The sequence below is a fragment of the Bufo gargarizans genome, chromosome 9 (assembly GCF_014858855.1).
Source record: "Bufo gargarizans isolate SCDJY-AF-19 chromosome 9, ASM1485885v1, whole genome shotgun sequence".
NCBI classification, from domain to species: domain Eukaryota; kingdom Metazoa; phylum Chordata; class Amphibia; order Anura; family Bufonidae; genus Bufo; species Bufo gargarizans.
In genome coordinates, this window is record NC_058088.1 from 18,684,719 (window position 1) to 18,700,530 (window position 15,812).

Here is a 15,812-nt window from a genome sequence, read left to right on the forward strand (position 1 = left end):
TTTTTGGGGCGTAGATGGGGACCACCATTTCAGAGCTTCTTCCACTATGTTTGCCAGGAAGTATTTATAAAAGAAAGGGACCCCTAGCCCACCCATTTTAATGGGCGGATATAAAGAGGACTTGGGGATTCTGGGATGCCTATCAAGCCAAATAAATAGAAGGAGGTCTGTTTGAAGCTGGGTGATGAACTTTTTTGGGACCTGCACCGGGAGACATCTAAATATATATAACACTTTTGGCAATGCCAGCATTTTAGCAGCGTTAATACGTGTCATCCAGGAAAGTTGGACCTTGGGCCAATTTGGAATAGTCGGCCCGTAACTCCGCTCGTAGCTTCGCAAAGTTAATAGTGATTATATCCGCCACACTCCGAGCGAGCTCCACTCCAAGATATGTTACAGACCGGTCTTCCCACCTAAAGGGGTAAAGTTGTTTCAGCTTACTGACATCATCTTCCGGGATGAAGAAATCTAAGACTTTAGTTTTAGTTATATTTAGTTTATAGTACGAACACTTAGAGAATGTGTCTAACACCCTGGTAAGAGAAGCTAGCGAGCTTTCTGGGTTCGTCAGGGATAATATTACATCATCGGCATACAGTCCGATCACATAAGATGCTTCACCTATCTTGATGCCTTCTATCTGGGGGCATGTCCTATTAGTGGCCGCCAAAGGCTCCATTATCAGCGCAAAAATTAACGGCGACAACGGACACCCCTGACGGGTTCCATTGGAGATCCTGAACGAGTCGGACAAGAAACCCGAGGCTAACACCCGGGCAGACGGGTACGTATATAAACCCTGGATGGCCCCTAAAATACTGCCCCCCATCCCGAACGACTGAAGCGTTCGACCCAGGAACCCCCAATGCACCCTATGAAAAGCTTTTTCAGCGTCTAGGGAAACTAGCATTGTGGGGCTCCTGGATCCCGCTGCCAACTGAACCAAGTTGAGCATACGCCTGGTGCCGTCCCTACACTGCCTACCAGAGACAAAGCCGACCTGATCAGGATCTACAAGGGATGGGAGAAATTTATTGATACGGGTTGCTAAAATTTTTGCGTACAATTTTAAATCTGAATTAAGCAGGGATATAGGGCGGAAATTGGCAGGTGAATCAGGGGGTTTGCCCAGTTTTGGGAGAGTAACTACTATGGCAGAAAGCATATCCGCAGGGATGTCCCCGTGGTGAAAAAATGGTTATGCATAGTACACAAGTAAGGGAGCAGCTGAGTTTGAAATATTTTATAATAGTTTGTAAGGTAGCCATCGGGTCCAGGAGCTTTACCAGAGGAAGTAGAGTTAAGGGCCGCAGCTATCTCCGCCGTTGTAATGGGCAAATTAAGAGAGGCTAATTGGGAGTCCGACAGCTTAGGTAAGTTGAGGGCGCCCAAAAAGAAGTTTATATCTGAGTCAGTGGGCTGAGGAGTAGAGGAATCATTCTTTAGATTATATAGTTGGTCATAGTAAGAGGTGAAAGCATTTGATATCTCTTGGGGATAAGTTATAGTGGTACCCCCATAATGTAATTTTTCAATTGTGGAATTGTCTGCTCTTTTCTTGAGTCTGTTCGCAAGAAGCTCGCCCTATCGCCCATGTGATAGAAATTAGTTCTCAGCTTACGCAAGGATTTTTCTTGATTGTATAACAATAACGACCGGAGGTGCGACTGGCAGTTCCTCAGGTCAGACAAGTGGGCGTCAGAGGGGCCATCCTTATACCTTTGGCTTTCAATGTTTAATTGTGAAAGGGCCTCTTTAAGATGCTGATCCCTCGCCATCGTCCATATGTTGCAGTCGTAGAGGAAACATTGTCAAAGCACAAAAACCTACACTGATAAACAGTAAACCATAACATAGAACATAAGAGATCTGTAGCCAGTCTTCAGAATTGCCCCTAATCCGAATAAGCAGACAAGGTGGGGGAGGTAGTACGAACTTGCAAAGAGTCCTTACGTGCCCCGGCAACATCTATCCGGGGATGAGTGAAGAAGTAGTCGGAGGGACATCATGAGAGTCAAGCAGGCTCCCACTCCGGTGAAATCTTGTCTGGCATGTTCTGCTGGGGTCGACCAGATGCAGGGTCAGCAGGAAGCAGATCCAGCTTATTCAATAGCTCCTCTGCTGCTTTAGGTGACATGCAAGGGATCAACTGCCCTTTAACAGACACCAGTAATTTTACTGGGAAACCCCATCTGTACCGGATCTTCTGGTCTCGGAGGATCTTGGTGAATTGTGCATATTCTCTTCTTTTCGCCAGCGTAGCTGCAGATAAATCCGGGAAAACTGAGATATCTTTGAAAGAAGCAGACGGGGTTGGGTCCTGCCGTAGAGTGCGCAGAAACCGGTCTTTAACGTGGTAGAAATGAATGCGGGCGATAACATCCCGCGGAGATGAGGGATTTAGTCCCTTAAGCTTTGGGATACGATGAATCTGGTCGATTACAAGATCACGTTCTAGTAGATCAGGAATGGCTTCCTTCAGTAGGTTTTGTAAGAAAAACCCCAGCTCAGTCGGACCAACCGATTTTTGTATGCCTCTGACACGCACATTATTCCGCCTATGGCGGTCCTGGAGGTCCTGAAGCTTGTTTTTTATAGCAGCCAGGTCATCCTCAATAACCTTGTGTGCATCGATTAAAGAGTTGTTCGAGGCGGCGTATTCCGCCATCTTGCCCTCCACGTGGGATATGCGGTCTCCCAGGCCTTGTATATCCCGTTTTATCTCCTTCTGCATGCAGGAGAAATCAGCCCTCAGGGAAGTGCGTAATGAGCCCAGCATTGATCGTAGAGAGCCTTCAGTTAAAGGCAGGGATCCTGGTTCTGCCAACAAGGGTGAAGGCACATCCGCACCAGTCTCAGGAAGCGATGCCGGAGATGCAGGTAAGTGAGACATGGAGGCGGGAGAGCCTGAGGGGGAGTCCTAGCGAAAAACTCAGTCAATTTCTTCGGGGCCTGCCTCTTTTTAATCTTACCCATTCCTGGGGCAGAAAGGAGCAGTCTAGGTTAACCAGTAAGTCCTTCTGGTGTATTATATGAGCCGCTTGGGACAGATGAGCATGGAGCCGAGCCCTCAAGCAGCTGCCGCCATCAACGTGCAGGCCATGCCCCCACCAGAAGGCCTCTTTACTAGAGGTATTACAGTGTCAAAACAATACAGGCGAGGCATTGGCTGGATTCTCCAGTCTCCTCCCTGGCAGAAGAAGGGTTTGATGCTGAACAAAGACCGGATCTAGCTGTCCCTCTCTCTGTTCAGAAGGCCGGTATCCTGGTCAAAGGCTGGTGATACAGGGTCCGTGGCAGAGTATCCCTGTCTCAATGTCTTCTTCTGGTCACTCAAAAGTCTGGCCCCCTCAATAGTAGTCCCCCCTTTTGAGCACTGTTCCCTAACTGCAGAACACTAGGGGCTCTGACTGCTCTCCTTATATACCAATTCTAGCTAGACTAGAACCTTCTAGTGGGAGGGGCGGAGTGGAGAAACTCAGCACATACAGATACATTGTTACACTTTCCGTCTCTCATAGACTTACATTAGAACTTCAATGATACTCCATGGCAATGACACAGAAGTTTTTTCAGACAAAAACATGTTTCTAGACATAACAGACATTCAAAAGGTCAGTCTGGTTTTGGTGGTAAAGAAGTCTGGCTTTTTCCCTCCAAAAGATGCTCTTCTTTAAACCGTGTAATAGTTGTGGAAAATTACCAGCTTCTCATTCAAAGTCCCAAAAGTCTCTCAGTATTCATTAATCCGTAGAGCCTCGCAAGTACAGTGCAAATGAACAGGATATATATCGCAACATACACATAAAGTGCAGTTAAAAAAATGCACAACATACTGTACATATAAAATGCATGGTGTAAGCTACCTCAGGAGAGAGATGTCTTGTGGAGTCCAAGCCTCGATAAGTTAGAGCTGGAGTTAAGTGAATTGCTCCGTACAATTCAATTTGTCTCATCAACCAGAGCTGTGCACCCTCCAGGTGTAGACGTTCCTCCTGCCGCTTGATTGACAGGACCTGATATCCCGTCCGGCCCTGACAATCTTGTGCCTCTGCTGCTGCTCCGAGTAGCAGCGCATGCTCAGAGGCTCTGCTTACGCTACTGGAGCAGTGACTCTGCTATACTTTTGGGTCGCTGCTCTGAAGCAGAGCCTCTGTGCTTGCGCTGCTACCCAGGCGCAGGCATGAGATTGTAGCAGCCAAAATGTTGTGTCAAGTGGCAGGAGTAGCGTCTTCACCGGCGGGGACAGGCGCTCGTCGGTGCAGAACTAAACGATCGACTAATCACTAGTCAGAGCTGTTTCAATGGAGCGAGGGGGACCTACAGTACTCAATTTTAGGCAGGTAGTTTTAATGATATAAAAATAAATACATTTATATGAAAAGAATATATATTCATTATACTGTTTTGATAACTCCTCGCCTGCAAATCTCTGAGAATTTCAAAGTAAATTAGGAGGAACTCCCCATTTTCTGTGGAATTGGGTAACATGGCCGACTCCTCCTCTCTGCAAATACCTATTGTAAAACCCAAATGTTTATTCTCTCATTTACAGGAACTCACTTGACCTCAGCCCCAGCTATATACACAGCAACGATCCCTCAGCGAGGCTCAGATCACAGGAGGAGAGGGAAGCAGAAGGACGTGTATGGGAGACAACCGCTACAAGATGTTACCTCTGATTCTCCTCAGCCAAATGGCACGTAAGTACCAGGAGATCCCAGCAGGAGAAGGATGGGGGTTTACAGATGGGGCAGGCTTTATGGCAGCAAGAAATGCCTTATAGCAAGGGCAGAGTTTTATCTGACAAAAGGGAACGCTCCATCTGCAGATCTCCATTAAACCTATAGTGAGTTTTCTTTAATCTGGCATTTGATAACCCAGCACAGAATACAATATATATATATACACTCACCTAAAGAATTATTAGGAACACCTGTTCTATTTCTCATTAATGCGATTATCTAGTCAACCAATCACATGGCAGTTGCTTCAATGCATGTAGGGTTGTGGTCCTGGTCAAGACAATCTCCTGAACTCCAAACTGAATGTCAGAATGGGAAAGAAAGGTGGGCTACAACAGCAGAAGACCCCACCGGGTACCACTCATCTCCACTACAAATAGGAAAAAGAGGCTACAATTTGCACGAGCTCACCAAAATTGGACTGTTGAAGACTGGAAAAATGTTGCCTGGTCTGATGAGTCTCGATTTCTGTTGAGACATTCAAATGGTAGAGTCCGAATTTGGCGTAAACAGAATGAGAACATGTATCCATCATGCCTTGTTACCACTGTGCAGGCTGGTGGTGGTGGTGTAATGGTGTGGGGGATGTTTTCTGGGCACACTTTAGGCCCCTTAGTGCCAATTGGCCATCGTTTAAATGCCACGGGCTACCTGAGCATTGTTTCTGACCATGTCCATCCCTTCATGACCACCATGTACCCATCCTCTGATGGCTACTTCCAGCAGGATAATGCACCATGTCACAAAGCTCGAATCATTTCAAATTGGTTTCTTGAACATGACAATGAGTTCACTGCACTAAAATGGCCCCACAGTCACCAGATCTCAACCCAATAGAGCATCTTTGGGATGTGGTGGAACGGGAGCTTCGTGCCCTGGATGTGCATCCCTCAAATCTCCATCAACTGCAAGATGCTATCCTATCAATATGGGCCAACATTTCTAAAGAATGCTATCAGCACCTTGTTGAATCAATGCCACGTAGAATTAAGGCAGTTCTGAAGGCAAAAGGGGGCCCAACATTAGTATGGTGTTCCTAATAATTCTTTAGGTGAGTGTATATATAACTAGAAATATATTCAGCTTTCTTTCTTAATGATTATCTACCCCTACAAGATATTGTTTTCAGTAACCATCAGTAACCATCCGGTAATTCAGAATATTTGATAGTCTAGACCAGCAGTCAGCAACCTTCGGCTCTCCAGCTGCTGTGAAACTGCAATTCCCAGCATGCTCCATTCATTTCTATGGGGGTTCGGAGAAGAACAGAGTAAGTATGCATGCTGGGAGTTGTAGTTACACAACACCTGGAGTGCCGGAGGTGGCCTACCTCTGGTCTAGAGGTAAGAAAAGTGACAAAAATGAAAGGGCCTTTACAGTACATGATAGGAAATAGACCTGGACATAAGGAATGTGAGGCTTTGTCGTTTGCCTGTTGTATTTTATCTATTTAAAATGTCCTGAATATACTAAGGCTGTTGCCCGGCCGCACACCCAGAGGGTCGGCAATATACGGGCACCGGCGGTGTGAACACCATATCACGAATTCTATTATTTTTTCGGCGGTGCGGATGGATACGAACCCATTCAAGTTGAATGGGTCTGGATCCGTCTGCGGCAACTGCACGGATGGTGCCCGTGCATTGGGATGGCAAATTGCGGTCCCCAATGGTCAAAACAGGCGGCACACAAGGCCTAAGGGTGCAATCACACGACCGTAATTCTGGGTCCGCATTTGTTCTGCAATTTTGTGCAATGGGTGCGGACCCATTCATTACAATGGGGCGGCAAAAGATGTGGACAGAACACTGTGTGCTGTCCACATCCTTTGTTATGTTCCGCGGTCCCGCAAACAATATAGAGAATGTCCTATTCTTGTCCGGACAAGAATAGGAATTTTGCATATAGTGTTGTCCATGTGCGCTAAGAGTGTATTTACATATTGCAAAATCATTGCAATAGCCGCCATACCATAATGTGTTAATATAGCCAGAAAAAAAATGATTTCTTGGGGCAGGAGGTGTGTTAAAAAGGCAAAAATGATATTTCAATTTCTTTTCAGTTTTTGGATTCACACGTTAGGCATTGTATGGCGGTATTATGTGAACACTTGTTTTGGGGCAATTTTTTTGTACAGTGACTGGCAGTGTTGTGTGGGAAACATATGGCAATGTTATGTGGACACGATCCACGTTAGGCATTATATAGCAGTAATCTCCGAATGCTTTTGGCATACTTAATTGGGCAGTGGGTGGCAGTATTGTGTGGGAAATATATGACTTATGCAGTATTTTTTGGATATTTTATGGCAATATTATTCAAGAATTACGTGATGGTATTATTTAAAAACTTTTTGAGACATTTTTAGTTGAGCAGTGAGTGGCAGTATTGTATAGAATATATATGAAAGGTTTATGCACATTCTATATGGCAGTATTATGTGGGAACTATTTGGCAGTATTACATAGGCATGATATAGAATTATATCATGCCTATGTAATACTTTAGGTGGACATTATTTAGCTACTATATAGCATTATTATTTAGGCATGACATGGTGGTATTTTTTAGGCACTGAATGGCTGTATTGTGTGAGCATCGTAGGGAACTAATATTTGAGCTGTGCATGAGAAACCAAGGGGTTTTCCACCTTTTAGATAGTGAAGACCTATCCTCCCAATAGGTTATCAATGTCAGACAGCGAGGTCCCATCCCAGTGGATTGAGCCAGAAGCACAAGGCTCCATCCATCATCTAGTGGCCATGCCGGGTACTGCAGCTCAGTTTCTATTTGCTTGGATTAAAATTCTTCAAATTCTGCATGCATATGGATTTATTTAGTTCAGGGGGCGCTGTATACATCCTATACAGGGAGCTCTGCACCAGAGTATTTTACCATGTGACCACCATTTATCGCTATGTAAACGGGAACCTGGGATTTGGAGCCATGCGTCACCACACCGAGCTCTGACCCGAAGAAGGAATTTTGGAATCATTTAGATTAAATAGCAATAAATTATAGCGACATTTTCCTGTCTTACTCCACCTCCACTAACCACTGCACTAACCCAAACCACCCGCAATACCGGGTATCAGGATCAGAGGCGTATCTATCACGAGGCAAACAAGGCATTTGCCTAGGGCGGCACTTGCCAATGGGGCGGCAAAATGCCTTGTTTGCCTAGCGATAGTAAAATGTTCCAAACTTTTTTTCCCCTTTGTCCGCTGCTTGCCGATCATTCACTATGTGAGCGGCATCGCCGGCGCCGCATAGTGAAGCAGGGACCCTCCTCCCGAGTCCTCCTGACTTCCTCCCGTCCGTGTTCTGGAATTTTCAACTACTGCGCCGAGCCTTCTTTTTCGCACATGCGCAGTGGGCCGGAATACTTACAACACAAGCGGCAGCCACAGGAAAAGTCTACATACCTCCCTCCTCACACAGACAGTCAAAGAACAGAGTTGGCCACTTCGCCTGACTCCTGCCCTGCCCTGCGAGGAATGTCCAGGTCCACTCCAGGCAGAGGAACAGGAGTGAGTAAGACGAGAGTTAAAAAGCAAATAGTGCACTGCGAGAGTGAGACTCATAAATAAAGGTGGTATGTCAGACTGTCTATGGTGCCCCTGGCCTCTCCTTGAGGCTGCCCCATACTTATGGGGCAGCCTCAAGGAGAGGCCAGGGCCACCATAGACAGTCTGACATACCACCTTTATTTATGGGGGCAGTCACAAGGAGACACTAAACTGTATGGGGGCTGCCACAAGAAAATAGTGCACTCTGCACTGTGTCATAAATAAAGGTGGTATGTCAGACTGTCTATGGTGGCCCTGGCCTCTCCTGGAGGCTGACCCATACAGACTGTATGGGGCAGCCTCAAGGAGAGGCCAGGGCTACCATAGACAGTCTGACACACATACCACCTTTATTTATGACTCAGTGCAGAGTGCACTATTTGCATGTGGCAGCCCCCATACAGTTTAGTGTCTCCTTGAGGCTGGCCTGGCCCCCTCCCCCCATACAGTATAACGTCTCCTTATGTCTGCCCCCATACAGTATGTATAATGTCTCCTTGTGGCTGCCCCGCCCACCATACAGTATATCGTCTTCTTGAGGCTGCCCCCATACAGTATACCGTCTCGTTGAGGCTGCCCCATACAGTATACTGTCTAGTTGAGGCTGCCCCATACAGTATAACGTCTTCTTGAGGCTGCCCTCATACAGTATAACGTCTCCTTGAGGCTGCCCATACAGTATAACGTCTCCTTGTGGCTCTTCCTATACAGTATAACGTCTCCTTGTGGCTGCCCCCATACAGTATAACGTCTCCTTGTGGCTGCCCCCATACCGTATAACGTCTCCTTGTGGCTCTTCCTATACAGTATAACGTCTCCTTGTGGCTGCCCCCATACAGTATAACGTCTCCTTGTGGCTGCCCCCATACAGTATAACGTCTCCTTGAGGCTGCCCCCATACAGTATAACGTCTCCTTGAGGCTGTCCCATACAGTATAACGCCTCCTTGTGGGTTTTTTTTCTTTTAAACGGGTATTTATCGCGATATATATCGTTATCACGATAAATTTCTTAAGATTGTTATGCAAAACAGGAAAGGGTGGAGCCTAAAGAGGAAGGGGTGGGGTTTACAGAGGAAGGGGTTTGGCCGTGACAGGAAGGGGTGGTTCAAATTTATATTAGGGGGGTGCCCGAGTTTAGTCTCGCCTAGGGCAGCACAAAACCAAGATACACCACTGATCAGGATGTATACACAGTCATACGCCATCCATTTTCTTATGTAAAATGCAGATGCTCCCAACAACAGGAGAGCTAAATGGAATGTGTGAGCTACTAGCTGGAGAGCACTTTAAAATCTATATGAAAATGAAATAACTTTGTATATACATTGCATTACTCGTCTCCAGAGCTGCATTCACAATTCTGCTGGCGGATAAAGGAAACCGTCGACAGGTTTGTTGTCAGACGCCGCCTTAACACCCTAGGTGACCTGGTGATGCAGTTATTTTACTTCTGGCCTGCTCTAAAGAAACAGCTGACAAGGACTTCTGGGCGATTTCCGCTGTGAAGAGTGCAGAACTGTAAATGCAGCTCTGGATTATAATACAAGGTGTAATTTAAGGTTGAGATTGAGCAAAAATGGCCACAATTCTACAAATCTCTGTCCATATGAACTGATTTCTTTTTCTGCTCTTGGAATGTGCGTTCTTCATCACCGCCATGTCTCTTTGTTTTTAGTGTCCATCGCCGCCCCCACCAATCAGTGTGATCTTAGTAAAATAGCCATTGCTGGGGGTGAATATAATCTGACCGATGGTGCTAATGTTGGCAGTAAGGTGGTGTACACCTGCCCTGAAGGACAGTACCCGCACCCGTTTCCCTCACGAGAGTGTCTCTTCAACGGTCAATGGTCGAATACGGAGTCCCAGTGTAGACGTAAGTGACCATGCATCTGCTGACTGACGCCATTATCAGGGGCATAGCTATAGGGTGTGCAGAGGTGGGAGTAGCACCTGGGCCTTGGTGCCAGTGAGGGCCTGAAGGCTCCTTTGCCACATAAGGTGACACCTGCATCATAAATGGCACCATGTAGGTGGGATGTAGAGACTTTACATTTGGGTCTAGGAGCTTCAAGTTATACTTCTGGTATCAAACACTATAACGTAGGTGACACTTGCAGTGTTGGGTTTTGACCTCCCAAATGCTTCAGATAAGGTTGTATTTGGGACCAATTACTGTTTCATTTACCCCTGATTCCATCCCTTCATATGAGGTTGAGCCAACCAGTATGGCATCCCATAGTTGTCAACAGTCCTAAATTTGCAGGGACTGTCCCTAATTTTTAGCGATAAGTAGAAGAAGTGTAATCAGCGATACAGGCAGATGTGACGCGTTTAGCCGAAACGTGTCAGATCTGCCTATACCTTGTTTATGGCAATGAAGCGAAGATTTGTTACCATCAGAAGGTGAGTGCTGATCCACGTCTTCTACTTGGATGTTTGAGCCTGCAACCCGGGATACGAGCACCACCACCTTCTTCCAGAGTGCCGACCGATTAGTTCTACTAATTTTTATAGACAGCCCCTGCAAATTTGGGCTTTCCCATGCCGATAGTCGGTGTGGCTTACGTGTACCCTGCCCACAATGGGTAGTCCTCTGCTGTTTGGGGGAACGTTTCCAGGGAAGGGTCCCTAAGTCACCTTCTGTAATGTTGGGGAGTATGGCTTCCATATTGAGCATTTATTTGTATGTGTTTGGAGAGGATTTGAAATGTTTGGACCTGAAAACCGCACTTGTCAGGCAAATGGCAAATGGAGTGGAATTAATGTGAAATGTGACAATAAAGGTAAAAATACGTAAAATGTCTAAAAATGTAATATGTAAGATAATCTTAAATACATAATATAGTAATATAATGTACAATACACCAGCAGTGAAGGAGACCACACTGCACCTACATGGCCACCTCTTCATTCATTGCTATGGGACTTATGAGTGTATTCAGTCATTTTCAGAAGTCCCATAGCAGTGAATGGAGAGCAGGCCTCACAAGCTATTCTCAGGACACCTATAGTGCTGAATGAAGTGTGGCCATGAAATCATGGTTGCTTTCCCTTCACTTTTGGTGCCCGTTCTGGAGAAAGGTGCAGATCTCATCTCTGGGACCTGCTCCTATCTGACATTTGTGGCATACCCTAGCGATATGCCAAAAATGTTGAGATGGGGCAACCCCTGGAAAGGGATGACGCCATCCAACTCCACCACTTAGCACCATGACTACGGCCGTGATCTATTGTTGACCAAAACGTTGGCCAGTGGCTCAATTTTTTTTTTTTTGATGGATACAATAAGGCAATAAAAATAAGCATTTTAATGTAACAGCAAAAAAAGAGAGTGCCGTGGTCTTTCCTTCAACCGCATTACCAAACATAACCCAGTGTGCCGCTGTTTCTGAAAGAAAGCAGCCATGATTTTCTAATCTGTAAAGGGCTCAGATATTCTGCTTCCACAAATAATAAAATTGTGGCTGCCTACAGCCACCACTAGGGGGAGCCAAATGCAAATTGTAAAATGCTTATGCCTGTTCATATTCTTATGGTTCATACAGCTAGTATTGAACTCAATGGGAGCTGTAAAATGTTGTAGGTAGTGGAGTTGCCCAGTGGTTATTGTAGGTAAACGCTATGGCTGTGTGACAACTCTCTATTGGATTTTGGCCCCCTAAATTCAAGGTCTGGGACAAGGTATTTTGGTGCCCTAAGCCAGGGGTGCACCTAGCCTTTCTGCTGCCTGAGCCGAAAACAGCGCCCCCCCCCCCCCATGCTAGTTTCTTAACTTAACCCCTTTGCCACAAGGAAAGCGCTCATTGCATATGGCCGTTAAGCTGCCCCCTCTTGCCCCTACCTGGTGCTGCCTGAAGCGATCTCCTCACCTGAACTCATTGGTGGTGCTCCCCTGCCCTAAGCAGATAACCACAATGACCAGACAAATAGAACAAATATAGACCCCAGACCAGATCACTTAAATAAATGTGCACCCCTGAATCAATGCAAACCCCAGATTACACCCAGAATACAGACCCCTGATTAAACACATATTCCAGAATAAATACTGACCCAGACTAGTCCTCAAAATGAATAAACCCACCCAAAATAACTACAGACCCCCTATATAAATACAAACCTCCCTCCCCCTAAATACAGACTCCAGACACTTACACAGAACAGCTAACACTCTTCTCTAGGGCTTTGTGCTTCTACTGAGTGACTTGAGGACCTTCACACATATGACCCATGCAGGTCCTTCTGTAATAACAAAACCTGCACATTCTGTACCATTGCACAATTTAGATGTATTGTGATTTTTGGCAAAAATGAAGCAAAAATAAAATGTGGACTCCTTCCCTCATTTACCCCTGATCCCAGCTCTGCTGTGCAGTTTACAGGAGCAATTGCACAAAACATGATTTATTGGGTGTATTATCTGTTGTGGTCATGTTCTGTATGATGGAAATGGATTATAATATTCCACCCTTGTTCTCGCTTTTCTTCTCTATGGATCTCTCCTGACATTTCCAACCATTTTGTTTTCCCTACCCCCACACAGAGGGCGACTGTCCAAACCCAGGGATTCCTCCTTGGGCCTGTCAGGTATATAAAGCAAATGCTTTATATAAATATAAAAAAAAATTAACTGATCAAAAGAAAAATTATGCAAACGATATTGACCCGTGAACTGAGATGGACATAAACATCTCAAAAAGAGTTCAATCAAGAACCTGATTATTTTGTGCAATCAGTAAACAGGGTACAAGTGTCTATGCAAAAATATAAATGGTTTATTATACAATAGTTTAAAATACAATCAAAAATTTATCAACGTAAATTCCAATAATATACAATGATATGCAGTACCCAGAATTCACCACTATATGATTGTAAGATCCTCACCTGCTTTGCACTCCAGGGGAACCAAGAGGGGTCCTCGTGGAGTTGCGGGACAGGTTATGCGTGTCTCTGATGCACCAGCGCTGACCCCTTTGCGAGCCAGTGCGGAGATGCGTTCGCGTGGACATCGGAGGGGAGGACCGTCGGAGTCCCGGGGACAGAGTGGCCAGGCGAGTGACAAGACGCCGCGGCCAGGGTTTGTAGTGTACGGGAGAGTAATACCCCGTCACTACAGAAGGGTCACTTGGGTACTGTCGTTCCCCCTGTATTTATGGGGAGGTTGGTATAAAATATCTTGTTAATGTAATGCTATGTACTTCCTGTTACTGTGAAAGGTGCATGTGCAGGCCGGCTAGGGTGTCATTCCAGCTCTGAGTCACTAGAGGGAGCTAGGGAACCCTAGCTTATATAAGGCCCAGTCAGGAAGTAGTAGTAGGTCAGACAGTGGGAAGAGGAGTCAGAAATGATCCTGTGTCTGAGTCAAGGCCAGGCTATGGGCCTGTCAGAGTAGCGCAGGCCTGAAGCCTGCCGACTAGGAGAGGGTGGTAAAGGCCCTGTAACCGGGTTCCGGATCCAAGGAAAAGGTTCCCCTCCCGAGTCATCATCCGTTTAGCTGAAACATCAGAAGCAAGCAACCAGCCGGGACACAGAATACTACAGAGGCCAATCTGCTAAAGCGAGAGGTACTCAAGATAACAGAGGAGGTACTAGATAAGGACAGCTTCAAGGGTACGCCAGATAAAGGGCATTAGACCTTGGAGAAAAAAGTCACATGTTTCAGGACCAGTCAGGAATAGTGTGCAAGCCGCCTGTACTGCATCTCCTGTAATTAACACTCTGTAAAGAACATCGCTATAACCGGCCATTCTGTATTTCTAAGAACCAGCTGTATTCAAATAGAAACCAACTGTCTTCCATGGAACTGCGCTTCCAACTGCGTCCATGTATGATTCTCACTGACATTCAGTAAAGTTCCCGTTTTGGTTGGCTATCCTGTGGTTGCTTCATTCTTCTACATTACTATACACGGCGTGTCACCGTTTAATTGACACTGGCGTCACGAACTTTTAATCACCTGCCTGTTCCGGTATCTGACCAGAATTGAAGACGACAGTGGATCCCAGGTTAGTGGGTAAATCTGCACTACAAAGCCCAGCATACACTACTGACCCCCTGGGACACTGCAGGTTGTCTCCGGTGTCTCCTGCGGCTTCCGTTTCAGCATCTGGGTCCACGCGCTCGCATACTCGCGCTGAGTCAATCATGCGTCCGTGCGTACGCACGAGGGCAGGTTCGCAAAGGGATACACGGTCGCGAGTACGCGCTTCTTATGCACTTCGTCGACCAGTGGCGCATATTATACTGACTCACAAGAGCAAAGTGGATTAGGGAGCCAGCCATGGGTTAATCAACTTGTGATTGCCTTAGGCCTTGTACTCAGGTGCAGGGCAATTTGTTCACCTATGGTAGTGGACACTTGGCACCCTGGGATTGGTCAGCAGGCATTTAAAAGGAGGTCTCTCAGGGTGATCAGTGCCCACTGTTATTTTCCCTCAACCAGGTATAGGTCACAACTCCTAGTGACTAAAGACTGCCAGGAACTTTGTCCTTTACAGCGGACCCAAGATCTGGAGTGACTCGACTGCCAAGTGCACAGCATCATTCAGCACTGGTTGGGACTATTCCTGGAATCTCCTTGCCTGGTTTTTTGTTATTATTCCTTGTTACCAGCAAGTGTCCTGGACGCAGGGGCGGACTGGGCCGGGGGGCAGGGAGGCAATTGCCCCCCAGGCCTCCCTAAATAAACGGCCGCTGGGCCGCCCGTCTAAAAAAAATAATATTTTTTTTTTATTCTTCAGGGCCGCACCGCCGATCACCACAGGCGGCGCGGCCCTGGATGTAATTGCGGCCGCTGTGTGCTGTGGGGCAGGGGAGGGAGAGGCGTGTCCCTCCCCTGTTCTTCTGATAGGCCGCAGGCACTAATGCCTGCAGCCTATCAGAGGCCGGCTCAGGAAGCGCGATGACTTCATTATCATCGCGACGCCTGAGCCGGCAGCACACGCTGCTGATGGAGGTAAGTATTTTTTTATTATTTTTTCTTCTTTGCGGAGATCTGTCACTATGGGGGGGGGGGGGCGGAGATCTGTCACTATGGGGGGGGGAGATCTGGCAGTATGGGGTGCACTATAAGGGGAGATGGCACTATGGGGCGCACTATAGGGGGAGCTGGCACTATAAGGGGAGCTGGCACTATGGGGCGCACTATAGGGGGAGCTGGCACTATGGGGGGCCTATAGGAGGAGCTGGCACTATGGGGGGGTACTATAGGGGGAGCTGGCACTATGGGGGGATACTATAGGGGGAGCTGGCACTATGGGGGGGACTATAGGGGGAGCTGGCACTGTAGGGGGAGCTGGCACTATGGGGGGCACTGTAGGGGGAGCTGGCACTATGGGGGGCACTGTAGGGGGAGCTGGCACTATGGGGGGCACTGTAGGGGGAGCTGGCACTATGGGGGCATTTCTTACTGGCACATTATGGGGGGGCACCATGGGGGAGAGGAGCACTATGGGGGTAACTGGGGGCTCTAAAGGGGCTTTTTTTTTAAT

General features: G+C 46.8%; 2 protein-coding genes across 2 annotated transcripts in view; one reads left to right on the plus strand and one right to left on the minus strand.

The window, feature by feature from the left end:
• The window catches only part of LOC122919723 (oocyte zinc finger protein XlCOF7.1-like), a 285,514-nt gene that overhangs the window by 96,093 nt on the left and 173,609 nt on the right, over window positions 1–15,812 (minus strand). The gene's annotated exons all lie outside the window — the stretch shown is intronic.
• The window catches only part of LOC122946120 (complement factor B-like), an 85,986-nt gene continuing 74,737 nt past the window's right edge, over window positions 4,564–15,812 (plus strand). The window contains exons 1-2 of the mRNA XM_044305484.1: window positions 4,564–4,706; window positions 9,995–10,192. Coding sequence (XP_044161419.1) covers window positions 4,652–4,706; window positions 9,995–10,192 — 253 coding nt within the window. The 5' untranslated portion in view covers window positions 4,564–4,651. The remainder of the gene's footprint in view (window positions 4,707–9,994; window positions 10,193–15,812) is intronic.